General features: G+C 53.5%; 6 protein-coding genes across 6 annotated transcripts; 3 read left to right on the top strand and 3 right to left on the bottom strand.

The window, feature by feature from the left end:
- Positions 1-118: 118 nt before the first annotated feature.
- On the bottom strand, positions 119-7,982 carry AYL99_09690 (hypothetical protein; the record flags this gene model as incomplete). Its single annotated transcript, XM_018841197.1, has 3 exons — positions 119-1,436; positions 4,217-6,955; positions 7,015-7,982. The coding sequence occupies 3 exons, from the start codon at positions 7,980-7,982 to the stop codon at positions 119-121; spliced, it is 5,025 nt and encodes a 1,674-aa protein (XP_018689878.1).
- A 586-nt stretch (positions 7,983-8,568) lies between these two features.
- Positions 8,569-9,656, bottom strand: AYL99_09689 (hypothetical protein; the record flags this gene model as incomplete). Its single annotated transcript, XM_018841196.1, has 2 exons — positions 8,569-9,251; positions 9,308-9,656. 2 exons carry the CDS (start codon positions 9,654-9,656, stop codon positions 8,569-8,571), a joined length of 1,032 nt encoding a protein of 343 aa, XP_018689877.1.
- A 1,007-nt stretch (positions 9,657-10,663) lies between these two features.
- Positions 10,664-13,331, bottom strand: AYL99_09688 (hypothetical protein; the record flags this gene model as incomplete). Its single annotated transcript, XM_018841195.1, has 4 exons — positions 10,664-12,208; positions 12,260-12,664; positions 12,715-13,083; positions 13,149-13,331. The coding sequence occupies 4 exons, from the start codon at positions 13,329-13,331 to the stop codon at positions 10,664-10,666; spliced, it is 2,502 nt and encodes an 833-aa protein (XP_018689876.1).
- A 968-nt stretch (positions 13,332-14,299) lies between these two features.
- On the top strand, positions 14,300-15,458 carry AYL99_09687 (hypothetical protein; the record flags this gene model as incomplete). Its single annotated transcript, XM_018841194.1, has 4 exons — positions 14,300-14,422; positions 14,481-14,523; positions 14,577-15,348; positions 15,404-15,458. The coding sequence occupies 4 exons, from the start codon at positions 14,300-14,302 to the stop codon at positions 15,456-15,458; spliced, it is 993 nt and encodes a 330-aa protein (XP_018689875.1).
- A 689-nt stretch (positions 15,459-16,147) lies between these two features.
- On the top strand, positions 16,148-18,169 carry AYL99_09686 (hypothetical protein; the record flags this gene model as incomplete). Its single annotated transcript, XM_018841193.1, has 6 exons — positions 16,148-16,294; positions 16,349-16,362; positions 16,460-16,604; positions 16,664-16,678; positions 16,734-17,255; positions 17,309-18,169. The coding sequence occupies 6 exons, from the start codon at positions 16,148-16,150 to the stop codon at positions 18,167-18,169; spliced, it is 1,704 nt and encodes a 567-aa protein (XP_018689874.1).
- A 623-nt stretch (positions 18,170-18,792) lies between these two features.
- AYL99_09685 (hypothetical protein) lies at positions 18,793-20,250 on the top strand (the record flags this gene model as incomplete). The annotated part of the gene is made up of 1 exon (XM_018841192.1): positions 18,793-20,250. One exon carries the CDS (start codon positions 18,793-18,795, stop codon positions 20,248-20,250), a length of 1,458 nt encoding a protein of 485 aa, XP_018689873.1.
- Positions 20,251-20,817: the final 567 nt, after the last annotated feature.

The following is a 20,817-nucleotide window of genomic DNA, read 5'->3' as shown; positions in this document are numbered from 1 at the left end:
AGTTCTGACACGAATCACATGGACAAGCCTCCAGCAGTGGCAAGGTCGCCTCTACTGAGCAGAATACTGCACCGATCGATGCGCCTCGTTTCCAGGGCCATCTGTACGATCGAGAAAACTATGTCCGTTCAGTTTCCGGGCCCCCTCTACCTTGCACCGCACACAGGTTCAGGATCTGTGTGATATGGACGGAATGGCCCTTATACGGACTTGTCGACGTCCGATCCAACCTTTGGACACGTTGATACAAGTTGTCATGATATAAGTTGTTTATCATGATCTCCAAGGCCGCCGCCAATGTCTTCTCGACCTGCTCGTCGTCTGGATCAGACTTCTCCCTTCGCTTCTCAGCCAATATCCCTTCGAAAACGTCCAAAATATGCTTCAATGCGTTCGGATTGGCATAGTAGCTGAACGCGCCAGCTTCACTTGCTGGAAGAAAAGCCATGCCCACATTGAACAACATCTGGACGGTGACTTTGTATAGCCGCGACTCTGTGCCGTAACTGCAATAGCGACGAATAGCCTGGTGCCACTTTCTGACATACAAGCGTTGCCGCCGGGCGTCAGATTCTGTCCACTCCTTCGTCGAAAATGCTGCGATCGAATCCAGCAACAAGCCTCTGGCTTGTGTTAGTGAGTGGACAACGAGGACATCACATGGTTTGTCTTCCGCGGGACCTGTCCTGTCAATCAGGAGGCTGTTTGAGGCAGGGTCGTCGGCAAGGACGGCTTTTGAGTACGACTCGCACACTCGGACTGCCCGCTCGATTGTCGCCATCATGTCCAATGTGGATCGATCAAACTTGGCTGACGACGCCTTGAGCTCTCCCCAGAGTCGTGATGCCGCTTTGATGTGGACGCCTGCCGCTGCGTAATTCCGCTGCATGGTCTCGCAGATCCAGGCGACCAAGCACGCAAGTGTCAGGCACAACTTGTCAGGCTCCTTTGCATTGGCCATACGCGTGATCGCACCATGATAGTGCCAGATCACACGCGGTGTCACCCTCGATGTCGTCGCCTTGCGGTACAGACCAAGCTGCTCGTCGACCAGCGCCGCAGCCACCATCAGATGTCGGATGACAGGGGATTGCCACGCCCACCGAGGGATAAAACTGCACCAGAACTCATTATCGGGGCCGAAATTGCCCAAGGTAGGCCCAGTTCCCCTCAACCAGAAATCCAAGCTGCGGCGCTCTTCATCTGTGTCGCCGAAAAAGAGGTTCACGGTCGCCGCCAAGTAGGGGTCATGCCAGGACGAAGAGTCTCTTGATTGTTGTGGACTGAGAATCTCACCGCCTTCACTTTCCAGGATCAAAGTTTCAGGCTGTTTATCTGAGCACGGACGATCCTTTCGTTTCTTGGGTCCTAGTCCTTCGAAGATCCAGGGTCTGGGAGGATTGTACCCTAGGCAGACTCGCCCAGAGCGAATGCATCTGATTCATAAGGTGAGAACCAATCCGCGGCAGATGGCAGGGAAGGGTAAGAGAACCAGGTCGATACCTTTTGCAGCTGGGCTTGTCCTCGTCGCATTTGATTCTTCGGCGCCTTATATATACTTTAAGCGTAAAATCGTGACAAGGCAGAAGGAGGCTTGATCGCATACTTGCATGTTGTGCAGCCGCTCCGCACCTTGTGATGAAGCTGCTTGAGACGGGGCTTATCGTCTGTAGAAGAAAAGCTTGATCTTTTCTCTTCCATTTTGCTCCCAGCGCTCTTGCCGACAGTGGGCAACGAAGCAGGTATCTTCGCCTTGCTTGATGGAAAAATGTCAACAGAGACTCCTAGCAAGGCTTCGGTCAAGTACACTCACCCACGACGCTGTTTCGGGACAACGTGGTCCTTCACCAACGTCCGGCTCCTTGGTAGTTGAGAGGTTGTTTCCTCGATCTGATGCAAAGAATATGTATCACTCTCGGATAGTTCCTGTGGAAGTCTCGTTCAACAGGTTCCGGGGACTGAACATAGTACAGCGACTCACTCACGGTCAAAAGAGATATCACGAAGATGGGAATCAAGAAGGATACAGGATGGTGACGTCTCGATATACCGATCTAATGCGGCTCACAATGGCGACTCATGTCCAAGCGCCATGACCCACGACGTTTATCAGGCCCCCAACATACACGGCAGGGCTAGTGAGGCTTAGGTACGGGCACGACAAATGACCGGTTGTAATGTAGCATACGGCATGCTGCACCACTAGATACTCGGCAGCCCAGACTGTGTTGCTCTTACAGACCGGAGTCACCTTGCAGGGTTGCACGTGAGTCAATGCGCTTCAGCTCTGAGCGGGCAGCCTATGAACGCGGTGACTCGGCCATTTTATCCTGGTACCTGGGCGGGGAGTTCGTATAGGACCCCTGAAGATGGTCAAGCTCCCTTCCAGCGGCTCGATTACGCCAGTCTTTAGCGAACCAAGCATTTCGTCCCCTGTCAAGCCTCAACCGGATCGTCAGTGGAGGAAGATCCAATCAAACAGCTTGGTTTTGCCATCCAGCAGATCAGGCCGTTAGCGACTCCAGCGAGGATCAGTCGGACCCGATGAACCATTTCGACCTCTCGACCGCGTGTCTTCGGGTGTCGATCGTCTGTGTCCGCTTTAATCACCTTTGTCCTGATACACTCGACTGGCTTTCGCTTCTGTTCTCGTGCTCAATTCAGCCCACGAAATCTGGGGCCCGCTGGCTGACAGGGGCATACACTTCGTATCATCGTTTGCGGAGAGGAGTTGTGCCTTAGCTATGATGGAAGCAGCAATTGGAAGTCGTTTTCATATTAGATGAGTCTCGTGGATCTGATTCTTCACGAATGGGTTTCCAACTTCCAACTTTATGGCACCACGACGACGTGGACAAAGGCCCTCAACCTGGCCAGCCCTGAAGCTACTGGATCCAACTTGTGAGTATGCCTACAGTCTCATTTGGAATGCCCATGACTCCGTCTCATTAATCGCCATCAGGAGAGAATCTGTGCTCTGACCCTGGCAGTGGCTTCATCGGATGGTCCCAGGTTGGGAAGGGGGACATCGTCTATTTGCCAGCGGCGCAACCGGTGAACCAGCAAATATTCCGGCCATGCATCACCCCGGACTTAGCAATACCCTTGTCCAAACATGGCTCCTCTTAAGAAACCCTGTGCTGTCCCAATTAGAGAAATGACCAGCCGCCCGATGATTTCCATGATTTTCCCGTCCGATCACTTCCAGGTCAAGATTGGCTCGTTGCTCTGCTTTACAGACTAACAAGTGAGCTACAGTCCGATCCCACGAAACAATGTGCGAGACCTGTGCACAGCGAGAGCACTAGCCAGTTTTTCTCGTTTCTTCATCTCCCACATGTTTATCAGTTCGGGTGCACTCTTCCGTCTCTTTCAAGGATAGATCATCTGTACGGGATATCGAGACGGGCTAGCGTGGCGTCGCAGCCTGACAAGGCAACTTTGTTCCTCTCGTCTCGAAGGAGATTCCGACCGACCGCCCATTCCCCGTGGAATGATGGACGGCTCTTGGTGCCAATCCAGAATGCCGGTGGTTGAGTCCAACTGATACATAGGGCAGGCAAAGCACATTCGCTGGCAACGGCAGTATCGGACCCACTCATTACCTGCCTGTCCGAGGACGAGGCACGACGCCGTGCGAAAAGAGGGATCCCAGACAACCTCTAACAATGGACCAGTGAAGGAGACGAGGCATCAAGCCAGGACGGAGAGAGGAAGAAGTAGGAGACGAAAGTGACCAAGGACAGCATATTAAAACAGTTCAACGATTCTCACAAAGCGAGCCATACCGTATTGACTTAACTCGACAGGACCAAGGATGTACAGTATATCGGGATTGCTTAAAGACGCCATTAGAAAATCAGGGCAAGAAGCAGAAGCAGCAGCAGCACCGCACGCAGTCTATCGATCCAATCCCGTCCTTGTTTGTCCCTTTGCCTTCTCCCCTTCTCCCCTTCTCCCCTTCTCCCCTTCTCCCCGTCTCCTGTCCTGTCCTGTCCTATCCATTCCAGTGTCTAGTATCCTCCATGTGCTTCTATTGTGCCTGTTGGTTTGTCCATAAGGCCAATGAGCCCCAGACATCAGCCAGTCGGTCAATCAGTCAGTATGAGCGTAATGCTTCGCTGCCCCATGCACCTGACGGGTGCCATGCCGGGACGATGCGATAGATCGGCGTGCCGACGTCGTCGAGCTCAGCCACTTATCTCACTCTCCTCACCCAGCGCGGCTGGCGCTGCTGCCACCCGTTTGGTAGTACCGCGGACTGCTGCGCACGCGCCCGTCCACGCGGCCCTGGCCCGGGGAGTGCTGCATCTGGATCGGGCTGGGTCTCGTTGCCCTCGCCTGGATCCCTGGACTTGTCCATGGCGATGTCTGCTGACGCTTGCGTCGGCGCACGCGGGACGCCGGGCTCGGCGCGAATGGGTCCCGGCGACGTCGTGGTGGTGTTGCCGCCGCTCGCGCCGCGCCGTGGTTGTTGGGACGGAACAGCCAGGGCTGCGGCGAGGTTTCAGTCGAGGCGTCGTACCGCTCTTCCATGGCGACCATGTCCTCGTAGTCCGGGAGAGGGCTTTCTTCTCGCCTAGTGGCAGCAGCAGCAGCAGCAGCAGCAGGAGGAGGAGGGGGCTGCTGGACAACCTCCTCGTCGTCGTCGTCGTCGTCGTCGTCGTCGTCGTCGTCGTCCTCCTCCTCCTCCTCCTCCTGCTGCTGCTCCTCGTAGTTGAGGCGAGTAAAGCTGGACATTCGACGGTCGTCCTCGGAGGAGGAATAGAGACGATTCCCGTCAGAGTCATAGTGGAGCTCGGTCAGCAACCGGGAGTCGTAGTCGATCTCCTGCTCCTGCTCCTCTTCCTGTTTAATTTCCGGTTCCACATGCGCGCGCCTGGCTCTAGGTCGCTTGGAGGGTCTGGCCGCTGCCCAACCTGCCCCGCTGACTTCTAGGAGGTCCTCTTCCTCCACCACCTCCTCGAGCGCCTGGCCGAAGGTTCTCTTCTGCCCAGGAGCAGTAGTAGAAGCAGGAGCAGTAGTGGTATTAGCGGCAGTAGTAGCAATAGCAGCATCAGATTCTTCTTCTGCTTCTTCTTCTTCTTCTTCTTCTGGTTGTTCTTCAAGGTCGCCCTGGGTCGTGGTACCGAAGCCACCGATGCCGAGGCCGATGGCCGGGCCTCTTGGATTGAAGTATAGATGGTTATACTGTTCGCGGAGGACGCGGAGCTGCTCCTGCAATTCGGCGTTCTGTTGCAGCTGCATTGTGTTGGTATCCAGTAGCGCTGCCTCCCTCAAATCACAGAAGTTGTAGTACTGCTCGGCGTCGTTGGCCGCATCCTCCAACATCTCCCGATACTCGGCGACCTGGTCGAGCAGTCTATGCTGCCGCGCTTCGTACTCTGGGAGGAGCTGGGCATGGATATCTTCCCGGATAGTCTGCTCGTAGAATTGCTCCATGTCGGCGAAGACCTCGCGCAGCTTGCTCTGCACGGCTGGCGTCTGGTAGTAGAACTGCGCCCCGCCGTACTCCCTTGGGGACTGGCGCTGTCGTGAACCCCGGGGGGAGGAGGGGTTGGCGCTGCGACGGGAACTCGAGGCCGTGCCCGAGTCACCAACTTGGACGTGCTGAGGAGAGCGTTGGAGGGGACTGTCGCGAGTATCCAGCTCGACATTGGCGCTCTGGGACCTGGTGACGGGCTCCTCGCCGACGTACGCCAGTTGGTGGTGGCCGTCGTCTTCTCTCGCTGCACAGACCGTCCAGCCGTCAACGGCAGGAATCAACACAATAGGAGAGGCGTCTGCCTCTGCCCGTGCGGCGATGTTCCCGAACGAGGCGGATCCCTCAACCTCTGCCACGTTGAGTTGCGCGTCCCTCAGTCGCATTTCGATCCTGGCAAGGTTGCCGTTGCCAGAGCCGGGCATGTAGTTCTCCAGGACGAAGTTTGGGAACCAGACCTCGTACCCACCAAAGCTCGCGTTGATCTCCACGAACAACTCCCCTGGACCGGGGTCTTTCTCTCTGGTAAGCTTGAGCTGGACGGAAGAAGACGGGTGTGCACCACCACTGGCGGGAGCTTGGTTGCCCCTGCTTTGGTGGTCGGCATTTGCACCGTCCTCCTCCCTGTTGTTGACATTGCTGTCCTCTCTGTTCCGGGTGTGTCTGGCGCTGGAGTTACCTCCAGTACCATCGGCGCTGTCAGCATTGCCCACAGTGGTCGCCTCGTCAAGAGCACCCTCGTCGTCGTTGTCTTCGACGATCTTTTCGTACAGAAGAACGTAGGGTGTGAAATCACCCGGGAGGTTGAGAATGTCTGCGAATGAGATCTTCTCCACCTCGGCATCGTCGTCGAACAGGTACCAGCTGTCTCCGCGGCGAACGCAGCCGACATAGTGGCCCTGGTCCCTGGTGCCGCTGTGGTTCACGACGCCCTGAAGCCGGTATCTGGCCGAGACATCAGGTGGCTCCCCTCGCTTCTCGAGGAAAGGGGTCAAGTCGAGCTCCTCGGGGATCATGATCTGGGTGGCGTCTTTGTCATAAAGGAGGTCGCCATTGCTGTCCGTCACCAACATGCCGTTTCTGTCGTGTCGCAGCTCGAAGCGCGAGAGCTGCAGGAACAAGACCTCAGGCGGAGCGCAGATGTTCTTCCAGAGATAACACGGTGCGCTGTTTTGACTGTTCGGAACGGATTTTCTGGGATGCTTAGAGCACTTGACGCAGCGCCAGTCGAACTCCCCTTTGTGGTTCTTTGCGAAGCAGTCTTCCAACGTCACTGAGACGCGGGGATCGGCTGTGGCGGCCAACGGGAGAGATAATACTGTCACTTCGTCGAGCTTTGCGAGACGGGTCTTCACGTTGCGAATCGACCCGCACTGCTTGCACCTGGCACGCAGTGCTTGGGAGACTTGCAACAGCTCATATATATTTACTTGTCCCAAGTCAAGGACTTTGGCAATGGTCCCGTCGTCCAATCTGTACAAAGTCAGCTCCGTCACGATGTGTATAACGCTAGAGAGGGGGAAAAGACTTACCTGCGTTTGTTGCTGCTCGCTTTTTTCTCAATGAAGTATGCGAGCTGTGCAGCGCTCAGGTCGATCAACCAGCCCAGGAACTCGGCTGCGCACTGGTCTTCTGAGGCCTCCTTCATTCTAGTCGTGAATCTCGTGTCGACTAGGGAGGCTGTATCTCCCCGTTCCTTATCGCGACGTGGATTTGTCACATAGTCCCAAAAGATGTCGATAGCATCGAGGAGGATTTTTGGCTGAGTATGGCTTCCGTCCCAATAGACTCTGCTCAGTTCAACCAATTCACACAACACATCGGTGTAGTCGTTGGGCAAGGATCTCCCAGGTTCATCGTCGCTCACGTCGAGCAATGCATCAATGAGAGGTTTGCTGTAAGTTTTGATCCTCAACCCAGCGCCCGTCAGGTTGGGAATGTGCCGCTTTTGAATCCAGGACATAAATCTGTTGCTGTGCAGCAAGATGACGAGGGAGGCATTGCGATAGCAGAGACGACCAGGATTGCTGAAACCCCTTCCCACATTCGGGTTTACCATTAACCTGGCTGCGGCGACGGCGTCGTTGGATGTCCTCCTCCGCGCCTCGAATTGGGGTCCAACTGATATGGTCGGACTGGGAATCGGACCATTTCCTGGTGCTCCAGCAGTCGGAGTCTTCTTCGCAGCGGCCCTTTTCTTGGAAGATGCCTTGGATTTTGATCGACCAGCTCCTGATGCTTTTGATTTCGCTTGACTTGTTGCTGGAGCTTTGCGTTTCGACGTAGTCTTCGTAACACGGTTGGGCTTAGTCTGACTCTTGGCTGGTGCTTTGCTTTTCGCTTGACTCTTCGCTTGGATCTTCGGTTGTGGTTTCGGTTTGGTCTTGCTGCTTGCTGGATTCGACGCAGGAACCTTCTGAGCCGTAGGTACATTGCTGTGCCTGGCCTGGCCAGCCGCAGCAGCCGCAGCAGATCTTGCCTGAGCCCTTGTTTGCACCATAATGGATTGTACAGGGAAGATTTTGCAGAAATAGATCGAGAATAAATGAACAACGGGCAGGCTGGACGAGAGAGATGTAGAATAAGAATGAAAAGAAGGGACAGGCGGGGACAAAGGACACTGGAGGAAGCTGTGCAAGGAAAAGGCAAGTACCGTTCAGCATGTTTGCGGACATGGTCGAATGGGTGCGGCATGGTGGACAATGGCTCGCCGCAAAAGAATGAATAGGTCGAAAAGATCAAAATAGCCAGATACAGACAGCTCACAGCACACAACGGAGTGAAAGTGAACGTGAACATCGTGCCGCTTGCAGAAGACAATAAGATTCCAGGAACAAAACACAATAAGAAAGCTTTCGATGCTGATGTTTATCATGTTGACACACGCAATTAGAAGGGTCCAACCTCGTGTGGAGTCACGTGGCATTCCGCAAACAAACAAGGCTGTGGTATTTGCCCGCTGCAAGGGTTTAACGGCCACAAAATTCTGATTTCATTAACATTGTAACAAAGAGGCTCGATTCATTTCGGTCTTGTCATGCAAAATTAGTCTTTGAAGGGGTCTGTCGGTCCCTGTGGTGAAAATGTCAAGTCGAAGTGACAGGCGTTTGAGGTTTCCCATTGCCAAAAAAGCGTCTCCAGTCTTCCGAATTGCGATGATTTTCTCCAATCTTGAAGACTGCAACCCGGGATCCATCGTTGCCGGGTGAAGAAGAACGTATAGGTGTGGGTGTGGATGACACTGGCGCTGGGTCTTCTAATACCGCCTTCTCAGATGGCGCGAGGTCAACGGAGGACGCTGTACTCCTTAATGTTACCATGTTCTCCACCTTTTTCATCCGTCGTTTTGTGCGTAAACAGAAGAAAATGGCGGCTATTAGAGCGACTATGCCGAGAATCACGCCAATGGCGATACCGGCTTTGGCACCACTGCCTAGTCCAGCAGAGCGGGAGGTGGAAGAAACAGCTGTCTCGGCTGCTGCAGACGCCCCAGCTGAGGACATAATGGCAGTGCCCGTCGCTGCTAAGGGTTGCGTAGAGCTTTTGGCGGATTTGCCAGTCACCGATGCCGAGGTCGTCGCTGCTCGTGTAGCGGCCAGAGCGTAGGTTGTGGCAATGCCTTGGGTGCTGACCATTGTGAAGCCTGCCGCTGTGGTAGAGTCTGTCCTGTTCTGGGCATCGCAGAGCATGAAGTTGCAATAGGTAGGAAATTGAGCGATCTGCATCCCAGCTTGAATAGGCGCAATAGCATACGTGCCATTTGACTCGACTGGAACACATCATTAATCTCTGCTCCCAGTGAGGGTTGGGTTGACCCAGACTTACTCTGGTTCACATTGGCCAACGCGAATTGATCTGACCCTGGACTCATCTCACAAAATATTGACAAAACCACATTTTTCCACACAGTGCTGTAGCTGACTTGGATCACATCGATGTTGTTCAAGGTCAACAGTTCCGTCGGGTATAGAAAGGTAGCCTGCGGCCCCATATCTGTAGTTGTGGACGGAGTGGTTGCGGTAACTGCGCTTGAAGAGGACGTAGTCGATATGTCTATCGTGGAGGAAGCCGAACTCGTGCTCGCTGTTACCGGTTCAGCGTTGTTGCTGAAATCAGGATGAGGATGCATCTGCGCCGCACGCGGGACATGATGAAACATGTCTCCTTGTAACATTTGGAGGACGACACAGATAAAGGATCGAAATCGCAGTTTGAGCTTTCGCGACCGTTTACAGGCCTGGCCCTTGAAAGATCACCATTCAGGGCTCGCTGGGAGGAGAGGGGCGTCTCATGTTGACAGCATTCCTGGCTTTTGACAGATTGCGGGTGCCGGACAGCCCACGGGAGGGTTTCGAAAATAGAACAGGCTCTAGTCCGCGTGGTTGCTGCCGCAGAGGCATGGGAGGCACCCGGCGAGCAAGCCATGGTTCGATTTCCCTCCCGATCTGAACACTATGGCTGTCGAGGCAGCCAGGATTCGAGACATCGGCCGAATGGCGCTGGATTTTGGCGAAATTGCAGCCATCAGCACCTCATCATTTCAAGTGGAGCTGCCCAAAAGTCAATCTGGCTGCTTGTCAGTGCGTGGATCTCATTAATGTCATGATAGGACAGAGAAACACTCCGGACTCCGTATATTGACAATCATCGCTTCAACCGAGGGCTATGGATACGACCAGCACGAAATCCAAGGAGTGGAAGTGGGGGATGAATGGCGGATCGAAGGAAACACGAAGGAAGAGTTCCTGGGGAAAGGATGGAAGCTGCATGCACTTGTTGTGGGGGCCTTTGACGTTGTAAGCCCCTCCTAGCGAGACTTATAGGCAACTAAACAGGCGCCCCAGGGCATCTACTCCGTAGACGGTGCCGGAGATGCGAGGTAGGGGCCTGCGGAGCTGCAATCAGTGCCTAAACTTACCTAGGCAGGCACCTCTGCACGTCCCTACGCTAGCCATACCAGATCGTTGCAAAATCTATTCCAATTTCTGACACGCCTCCGGCTGATGCAATCGATACATTATTATGGACAAGTCGCTCGATAAATGACACAGTACGAGGTACTCCGTACAGATTTTTTTCCATGTCATCAACTATGAAAGTGGGAAGATCAATGCTTCATTCCGCAAGTCACAAGTGGAGGGGCCGTTGTTGAGCTTGCTCAGACCTGCAAAAAGAGATCTCTTAAAATGCACTGCTTCGCCAGCCTTGAGCCGTGGTTCCAATGGTCCCGATGCTCCCTTCACGAGAACGACCATTCCCATCCAGGTTCAACTTGCTAAGGACTTCTGTCGGTACAGTGGGAATGTATTTCCTCGCTCGCTCCCTGTTTGTGCCCCCAATGCCCGCTCCGTAACTGATGAGCATGTCCGTCGAGGTGGGTAGCGAGAATGGAAGCATCAAAGACTGGTCCAACGTCAAGGCATTTCGATTCATGGGTGGATCGGTGTCCTGCTCGACTGGTGAAGATATTGAAGGCGCCGGCACATTCTGAGGCGTGCTCGGCTCTTTGTTTGCTGGCGCCGGTGTTCCGTTCCGCCTTGCTGGTGTTGTCGTACCCGACTCCGGTGCGTCGACCATGGGCGTCAGTGGTCTCTTGATCAACGACTGTTCGCCTCTCTGCAACTGAGCCAGGAACTTCATGTGTGCTTTGGGTAGGCTCTTTTCGCCCACTTCAGCTCGATAATTCTTAACCGCGTGGATCAACTGTGTCGGGGTGAGGCGTTGGAGTTGGACTAACGTTCCAACCAGAGATTCATGGTCCTCACCCAGCGAACTGAAACACTGCAGCCACTGAAGCAGCTGGATTATGGGTGCCAGATGCCGTCGCGCGGCATCGACCGTACTCTCGCCGGTCGATATTGTGGAGCCATGTTCATAATGTTCTGGTTGTCGATTGTTTGTCCGTGCCCAGTCTTCGATGGCAGACACATTCATGCGAATCTGCATCGCCTTGGTCCTCGAAAGGTATTTCTTTGTGGTCATGACGCGGTTGAATAATTCGGCCCCAATCCAATACAGCAATTGAGAAAGGATCTGTGATGTGATTACCGAATGGACATCATACAGGTCAAGCACGAAGAGCGTTGACGAGAGAAGGGAGGTAATATTTCGCGGAGACGTTTGGGCTCGTCGTTTTGGCGAAGGAGGTCGAAAGCGCTTCTCTGGCGGCTCGTCCTTTGTCTTAGGCTTGGACTTGAAGACCTTCCATTCTCCTTGGAAAGCGATGTCGTCTAAGCCGGGTATTGTTTCGTGGTCTAACATTGCAACATCCAGGACCTTATTCATTCTCCTTTCTGCATCTCGAATAATGAGGATAAAGGTCTCATTGATCAGCTCTGCAAGCTCGAGCTGATACTTGGATGTGGCCTGCACAAGACCCGCATCCTTCTTCAGGTAATGCAGGAGCAGGGTCGCGTTGGATATCCAGAAAGCTAACATGGTCATGTCCCACTGGCAGCGTTCGATGACATCGTTAATGAGATCCATGGCTCTGGTGAGGACGTCGTCTAACAGAGAGGCCGTCATATGATAGTGGGCATACCGCGCCATGAGAAAGATCAGGTTTGCCGGGATGGGCTTTTGCGATGGAGATCGTTGCGGTGTCATATTCGTGATAATCAAGTCAAAGATGGCATCCAGCTTATCAGCCTGGAAGACAAACATCTGGTCGCCCACGCAGCGGTCCCAGATGAACTCTTCTTCGTCGATCTCAAGATCAGTGGGTGACTGGGAAGTGTCAGCAAAACTGTCCACGCTGCGCTATGAGGTTTGGCTGACCTCTGGTTGTTCATCGAATCCCAAGGTGGATAAATCGACCTCCAAGTTAGCCGCACTCTCTTGCATCAACATTCGCCGTTTCATTTCGTTCTCTGCCATCTCTTCCTCGAACCGATCTTGAGAGTAGCCCGAGTTGTAAAAGTCACCCCCCAGGCTCGACACCCCGAAGTGATAACCGTTTTCGTGAAGGTAGTGCGAGAAGTCCGACCCAGGCTGGACAAAGTCGAGCGCGGTGCCCCCAGATGAAGATCTAATATCGGGGTCTGCTCCATGGTCGAGTAGCATTTTGGCAATTTGCTTATGTCGGTTTGTCATTGCCCACATCAAGGCACTCCACTGATTTCGATCCTGCTTGTCCACGATCGCTCCAGCGTTGAGAAGGGCTGCCACAACTTCATGATGTCCCTGTCACGCGTCAGCCTAATGAACAGTTCTGTCGTTGGGGCTCCACACACAAAACAGCTAGCATATATTAGTGGCACTGTCCCCTCCTCATCTGGCTGGTTGACGTCGACATATTGCTTGGCTCTGCCTCCGACCAGCTTCTGAATACGGGCGACGTCGCCGTTACTTGCTGCCATGTTAAGGCTCTTCTGCAAGATCTCTTTCTTTTCGCTGTCCGATAAGTTGTCGTCCATGGCAATTGCATCTTCATCCTGCCCAGGACTGCCATCTTCTCTGTGATGCGCTTGAGCTGCCACCATTTCCATCAGCCGCGAGTCACTGTCCTGAATGCGGGCGAAGGTCTCCTCATCGTCGTAGGCTGGGGTATCCAGATGCAGATCAAAGGTCAAGGTTCTTGCAGGGGTCGGTGCCGTGATATACTGGGATGAGCCTATTCCAGACCGACAACTTGTAAGCAGTGGTCTCACCATGAGAAGCACGAGACCTGTAAGATCTGCTTGCCTTGCCATCCATCATATATTTCTGTCTCCTCGCCATAGCTGGGGAACGAGCGACGGTCATCTAGGGAAGTCGGCAGATCGTCTGGAAGCTTGCGAGGTGTCTGCTGCGAAGGCGACTGCGGGAGGTACTGGGCGTCACTGGGACTCACTGGATCACCAGCGTCCATCGTGTTGGCTGCGCAGGGGTCCGAGTAGGGACGATCTCATATCGGAGGGATGTCTGGAGAGGTCTCATCTGACTTCTAACGCAGCAATGTGTTTATAGGCCGACGACATATTCTATCAAAGGTTGAGACTACCTAGGTGCCAACTTGCAGCACCTTGCTGTGCTGTGTTGTGCTGTGGTCCATGGTGGGAGGTTGGCCTGTTGCCCGCACTGGCTGTACAGCCGAGTCGGAGATCTGTTTATCCTTGTCCCGTTCTTGGCACACCATGCCGCTTTTAAGAAAGCATTGAAGGCTAACCTGCTTGCTTTTATGGCCATGCTTGAGGCAGGTAAGCAAGTGAGTGGTGGGCAATTTCTATGGAGGCGAGTAAAGAGCATCAATGACAGCGTTTATGTGTCTCTAGTGCAGGATATTGAGGGGGACATATCGTCACTGGTGCCCTTCAAGCTCAGATTCACGGACAAGCACTCCTTCGAACTGTTTGACAAGGTGAAGGTTACGACAGGGGCTGTCCTAAAAGAGGATTTGCATAGGGAGTAATTAAATAATGAAGCCTCTGGAATCGACCGGTATGAGACGACCAGTATGAGACGTAGACTGTGAGCATAGAGACTACATTTCCTGCTTTCGAATTTGCCTGCCTTACCTTGCCTCAACGTCGCCGGCCAAGACCTCCCCCCTTCAGTAGCTCTCACTTACCCTGGTATCGTGGTGAGTGTGGTCCTATCACAGACGCAGGGCAGCGCCGGGCTACAGTGTTCTATCGGCTAGACGCGTTGGATAAAAGACTGTAGGGATTCTTACCAACTACCATCCCCAATCGCGTCTAGTCAAAGCCAAACTGGCCTCTTGCTTCCCCCTATTTTTCGCCCCTTCACCAAGACATTTTGCTCCATAGGACAGTGTCGGTCACGAACATTTGCAGAAAAGATAACCCTACAATATAGTTTCGGGTTCTATACGTGGCCATGAGGTGCTCGCTGCGAGGCTCTGTCAGCTTGCCGGTTGTTACTCTGACCCTCTTATTCCTCACGAGCTCATGCCTCGCATCTCTGGGTGACCGACTTCCCGACTTCCGCGAATGTGTCCAAGTACGTCCCACCATTGAATGTCGGCCATCGAGCTCCTTGCAAATGCTAACGGCTCCAGGTCTGTATAGAGGAAAATTGTGACTCGGGGCGGGCGAGCATACGTGAGTGTTCTCTTCGACGGCCAATAGGATACGGAGCTGAACACCTCCTCCAGCTCTGCATCTACGACTTCTGCTCTGGGATTGCACATCTGAATGCGATTATACGTGCCAGCATGTCATCACGGATCGACGAAAGGCACGCGACCCTCCTATGATTGAACCGGTGGTACAGTATCATGGAAAATGGCCCTTCTATCGGTTCATGGGCATCCAGGAACCGTTCTCTGTTCTGTTCTCGTTGATGAACTTCCTCGCTCATCGAAATGGCATGCAGAGAATACGCGAGTCGATTCCCGCTCGCTACACTCTCCGACCATATTACTTGGCTTTTGGCTACTTTGGGCTTGCCAGTTGGATATTCAGCATGATTTTTCATACGCGAGACTTCAACATCACGGAGAAGTTGGACTATTTCGCTGCCGGTGCCAGTGTGCTCTATGGGCTCTACTACTCTCCAATCCGGGTGTTCCGACTGGATCAGAGCGACCCGACGAAACAGAGCATCCTACGGGCATGGACTGCCCTTTGCATCCTCCTCTATGTGGCGCACGTCACCTATCTGACGGCGTGGAGCTGGGACTATACCTACAATATGGCAGCCAATGTCGTGGTTGGGGTTATTCAAAATCTCCTCTGGAGTTGGTTTAGCATCACGCGATACCGCAAGCTTCAGAAAACGTGGGCAGCATGGCCCGGGTTGATCGTGGCTTGGATCGTCATGGCCATGAGTTTGGAGTTGTTCGACTTTCCGCCCATGGCTGGAATGATCGATGCACACAGTCTTTGGCATCTTGGAACCGTGATACCTACTATCTGGTGGTATAGGTAGGGCCAGGCAATCCTACGCCTCTTGCTTACTCCTGCTGACTTCTGTGTGCAGCTTCCTGATCAAAGATGCTCAAGAAGACCTTACCAGCCAGCGCCTCAAAGCATGACCGCAGGCCCCTATGCTTCTAGACTCCTCGAGGCTCTCGCCAAAGCCAAAGAGCAATGCTAGTCACTGTAGCGAATAACGGCTCGGAAGTCGAAATTCAAGATTTACGATCTCAACAAGCCGAACCCGAGGGTCCATTCCTCTATGCCGCTGAACTACTGCTCTCTTGGTGCTTAACCCCACCAGTCGGCGTATTTTGACGCGAGCGGGAGGGGTTGGAGGGGTCATGGGAACGGACTCTCAGGGCTTGATTTGACCTGACGGGCATCAACGGTCGGTGATTGTTAAGGGCCCCCCACGTCCTTTGGGCGGTGCCGGGCGCCTCTGCCGTCTGGTGCGCCTGGATCAGACATACCTATTGGTCCCGAGGACGCCGGGAGGGTCACTAGTCAGGCACGCAGGGAGTACCCTCTGATCTTGTGGCCCCTGTGGCTCGGTGCGGCTGGTGGACTCTAAGCACCCTCAGCTTAGTTAGCGAATGCACAAACTGTCTCTTGGAGAAGTCTTTCTTACTTGCATTCATCTCCGTTTTCATCTTCTCCATCGCAGATCACCATTTCACTCTTCTCTTCTTTGTCTTCCCACTTCTCTTCACTCTTGTTCCAGTATTGAGTGGACAAAAGTCCCGTTACGTCCAGAATCTCCCAGCAGCCCGTGAGTGGGTGCAACCTGTGTGCACACGTTGCAGCCATGTCCTACCAAGACCCTCGAGACTCGGTGTTGAACAAGCCAAAGCCGGTCATCCATTTGCCTAAAGATCTTCTGGATCGTATCACCAAAGGTGCTGAGCCATATCCCATCCTACAAGGGAGAAAGTATGAATATGGCACTGCAGGAGTATGTCTCCCTTCGCTTCTTTTGTGCCTGAAACTAACATTAGTGTTTGTTCAGTTTCGCATGAAAGCGTACGTCCTTCTTCAGCCGCACGAAGCTGACACCTCTCTGCCACTTGCCACCTGACCCTACCTGTGAATTGCTCAACTGACGAGGAGTGAAAATCAGAGATGTTGGCCTGGACCATGTCATCTACACCGTTGGGCTTATCGCCGCTCTCCGTTCCAAGAAGCGCAATGCGACGATCGGGATCATGATCACCGCCAGCCACAACCCGGCGGAAGACAACGGAGTCAAGTTGGTAGACCCTATGGTATGTCATCATCCCCATATCAAATGTTGACATTAGGGGGCTAACAGGAGGACTCTCAGGGTGACATGCTTGAGGTATAGAATTGCGTCGTTCACAATGGCCTCACCACGTGACTGACAATAGAGACAGCAATCATGGGAGGCTTATGCGACTGTCCTGGCCAATACTCCCAGTGAGAAGCTCGGGGTGGAATATGAGAAATTGTTGAACGAGACCTTGATCAGCAACATCAGCCAATTCCATGAACGACCGGCAAAGGTGGTGTTTGCTCGTGACACCCGTGCTTCCGGACCGTACCTGGTCACCGCTCTCAAAGCAGCCTTGGACGCTGTCAATGTCGAGTATGCTGATCATGGCCTCATGACCACCCCTCAATTGCATTATATTGTCCGTTGTATCAACACCAGGAATTCCCCATATGCTTTTGGCGAGCCGACCGAGCAAGGCTACTATGAAAAGATGGCCAAGGCATTCAAGACCATCATGCACGGCCGTACCATCCACGGACCTATCACTGTCGACTGTGCCAACGGCGTTGGAGGCCCCAAGTTGAGGGAACTGATCAAATACCTACCCTCGGCGAAGGAAGGAGGCATTGACATCAAGGTGGTCAATGATGATGTGGTCAGACCTGAAGCCCTCAACTTCGAGGTGAGTTCTTTACAAATCGCCAACGCCTTTACGCTCTCAACTGACGCTATCAGTGCGGTGCGGACTTTGTCAAGACTAAACAGCGGGCTCCCCCGAGTTCCAACGCGAAGCCGGGCGATCGCTGCTGTTCTCTCGACGGCGATGCCGATCGTCTGGTGTACTACTATACTGACGAGCAAAACACCTTCCACCTTCTGGACGGTGATCGTATCGCTACTCTTGGAGCTGTTTTCCTTGCGGACATGACTCGTGTTGCCGGGCTTGACCAGAAACTGAAGATCGGAATCGTCCAGACCGCCTACGCCAACGGCGCTGCTACCGAGTATGTGGAGAAAGTACTCAAGCTGCCAGTCACCATCACTCCTACCGGCGTGAAACACCTCCACCACGCTGCTGCCCGCTACGACATTGGTGTCTATTTTGAGGCGAACGGACACGGCACGGTGCTCTTCTCAGAGAACGCGATTAAGCTCATCAGAGAGTCCGAACCCAAGTCCCCTGGCCAGAAACATGCCCTCGACTCTCTTCGCGCTTGCATCGACCTGATCAACCAAGCCGTTGGTGATGCCATCTCCGACATGCTGTTCGCCGAAGTCGTACTTGCTCACAAGTCCTGGACTCTCGAGAACTGGCGCAACACCTACATCGACCTTCCTAATCGCCTGGTCCGTGTCGTGGTCAATGATCGTTCCATCTTCAAAGCCGTTGATGCAGAGAGAAGACTCGAGTCACCCAAGGGCGCCCAGGAGGAGATCGATAAGTACTGCCAGATGTACATCAAGGGTCGTGCCTTTGCCCGGGCATCTGGGACAGAGGATGCGGTCCGTGTGTACGCCGAGGCCCACTCCAAGACTGAGGCGGAGAAGCTTGCCGGTCAAGTCGCCGAGGTGGTGAGGAAGTACGGGACGATGTAGGGGAAATGACGATAGAAACGAGCCGTGACAAAGGATGATTTGCCTGGACTGTCGAGGCACGGTCCAATTGTGCACGAGTGTTGGACACGACCAGATGTCGTCGTATGGCATAGCGAATGGCGCAATCAGAGTAGGATGAATGGACTTCCCCGGCGGAGATTTCACGAGCTATGAGATAGGTTGACGCGAGGATACCCGAATACCAAAAGTACTGTTTGTTTCCCTTGCTGGGTGGTTGCTGCTGGACGATATGCAATTTGATAATTTGTTCCCTCTGCGCGAAGCATTCTCGATATTATAGAAACTTGGCCTTTTTGGGACAATATGGCAGTCTCTGAAAACGGCATCCCGCCTCGAGGATGACTAAACCCACTTCACCCCATTGATGCCATTCGGCAATAGAGCGCCCTTCAGTCTACAGTTTGTCTCTCCGTCATGAACCGGGGTGGCTTCGGCAGTGTGGTCAAGATAGCCTCTTCCTCGTCCTCCTTCTCTGTCCAGCTTCCAAGCAGCTCTGTGGCCTTCTACAAGCCTCAACTTCGAGTTTAAGGAGCGGCGTTTCCCGCCCGCAAACGTCTCATCCGGGCCCAGGACAGGAAACGAAGAGGGCAAATATGCACAAGATGAGGATCGAGAACGTAATCCTGCCAGGAAGAGATCCCAAGTCTCGGTGGGACGTGGATTTTGAAATGAACACTATCAAAAAGATACAGCCGACAACACCTGCAGCAGGAGATGTATCTCCAGATCCTTCGTCTTTGCTCCTCCCGCCTCTCTGCCACCCACACATCCATTTGGACAAGGCATATCTGTTGACATGCAACACCCAGCACCATCCGTCACAGCATCTATCAGAGGAAGTGCAGCCAACCCACCCAGACTATAGCGATCTTACCCCCCAGGATGGTTCCTTCGGCGAAGCCCTCAAATTCACCTCCTTGGCCAAACAACGATACACGTCCGACGATCTCTACTTGCGCGGGGCCCAGCTTCTGGCCACATCTCTCGCACAAGGAGTGACCTCGTGCCGTGCCTTCGTCGAACTTGACCACGTCACCAGCCAGTCATGCATCGAGGCAGGCCTGCGGCTGAAGGACTGCTTCCAGGGGAAAATGAAGTTGCAACTCTGCGCCTTCGCCCAGGATCCGATCTTCAGCACCGACAAGGGTGAGGAAAATCGCCACATCTTGCTTCGCGCGCTGCAGGAGTGTACCGGCCACATCGAAGTTCTTGGGACAACCCCGTACGTTGAGAAGTCAATCGAGGCGAGTGTGCAGAACATTGAGTGGGCGATTGAGACCGCCATCAGCCACGGCCTTCATCTCGACTTTCACCTCGACTACAATCTTGACGAGATGCAAAAACCCATGGTTTGGGAGGTGATTCGACTCTTGAAAGAGCTGAATTGGAATACCCGAGCACAAGCTGGGAAAACCATCGTTCTCGGCCACTGCACTCGTCTGACCCTCTGCAGTGACGCCGAGATGGTAGCTCTGGGGAAGGAGATCGAAGATGCGAAGCTTCCCATCCATTTCGTGGGACTTCCGACGAGTGACCTGTTCATGATGGGACGCCCTATCGCCCCTTCTTCCCCCACACAGTCAAAATCTGCACAACGACCCCGCGGGACGCTTCAAGTTCTCGATATGATCAAGGGGTTTGGCATCAACAGCTGTCTCTCTGTGAATAACGTCGGGAACGCATTTACTCCTTGGGGCACTGGGGATCCCCTGGCTCTCGCGTCCCTGGGTGTGGGAATCTACCAAGCTGGTACCGACGACGATGCAAACCTCCTATTCGAGTGCGTGAGTTCCCGGGCGAGAAAAGCAATCGGTCTCGACACGGCGAGCGCACTCGACAATGCTCAAAATGATCCTGGACAGGACCAGACGGCCGGCTATGACACGACCGAGCTCAAAGAGGGCCGCAAGGGCGAACTTCTGTTGATCAAGAATGAAGAGTATGTCTCCTGTCCGGGACATTTGGGAGTCAGTATTCCCGCACGCCAACAAGTCAGTGTGAGAGACGTTGTGTGGGACCCGCCACAATTCCATCTTCGTCAGGTCTTGAGATGCCAATAACACGACAGATTGTGATGTTGAGGGCGAGAATTGAAAGGGAGGGCCGGAAGTGTTTGTAGAAGAAGGGCTCGCGAATGCCGCTCATCTTCGTCGACCCGCTTGCTGCTGCCCCTTAGACGGCTGTCCCAGTTGCATCAGGAAAGAGACAATACAAGAGGACGAAACGGGCTGCTATTTTACGATGTTGAATGAAATCCGATGCCTTTTGTTTTGGTACCAGATCGGACTCACTTCTTATATTATTATATCGAGCCGAAGCCCAATTCTCGAGCACAGTCTTGTTACCGGGGTCTAATCAAGCAGGCACGAGTAGTTTTGTTCATCAACGATTTTTCTGCTGAAATTTCATAAAGAATACACCAATACATTGGCCTCATACTGCCTGGAACTGGGTGGTCTAGGAGGGACAAAAGCATTCAGACACATAGAAGGACCTGTTTTACTTCGAAGACGGACAGGATGGAGACAGAACCGAATGGCAGTATTTAAAGCACACTGCGTTCAGCATCATACTCTTGTTTATTCTTCCTTTTTTTGAATGTCTTCTTCTTCAGCACCACCATGTCC

Source organism: Fonsecaea erecta, assembly GCF_001651985.1.
Source record: "Fonsecaea erecta strain CBS 125763 chromosome Unknown Scaff9, whole genome shotgun sequence".
Taxonomy (NCBI): Eukaryota; Fungi; Ascomycota; class Eurotiomycetes; order Chaetothyriales; family Herpotrichiellaceae; genus Fonsecaea; species Fonsecaea erecta.
The sequence above is the reverse complement of the archived record's forward strand: the minus strand, read 5'-3'. Positions and strand labels throughout refer to the sequence as shown.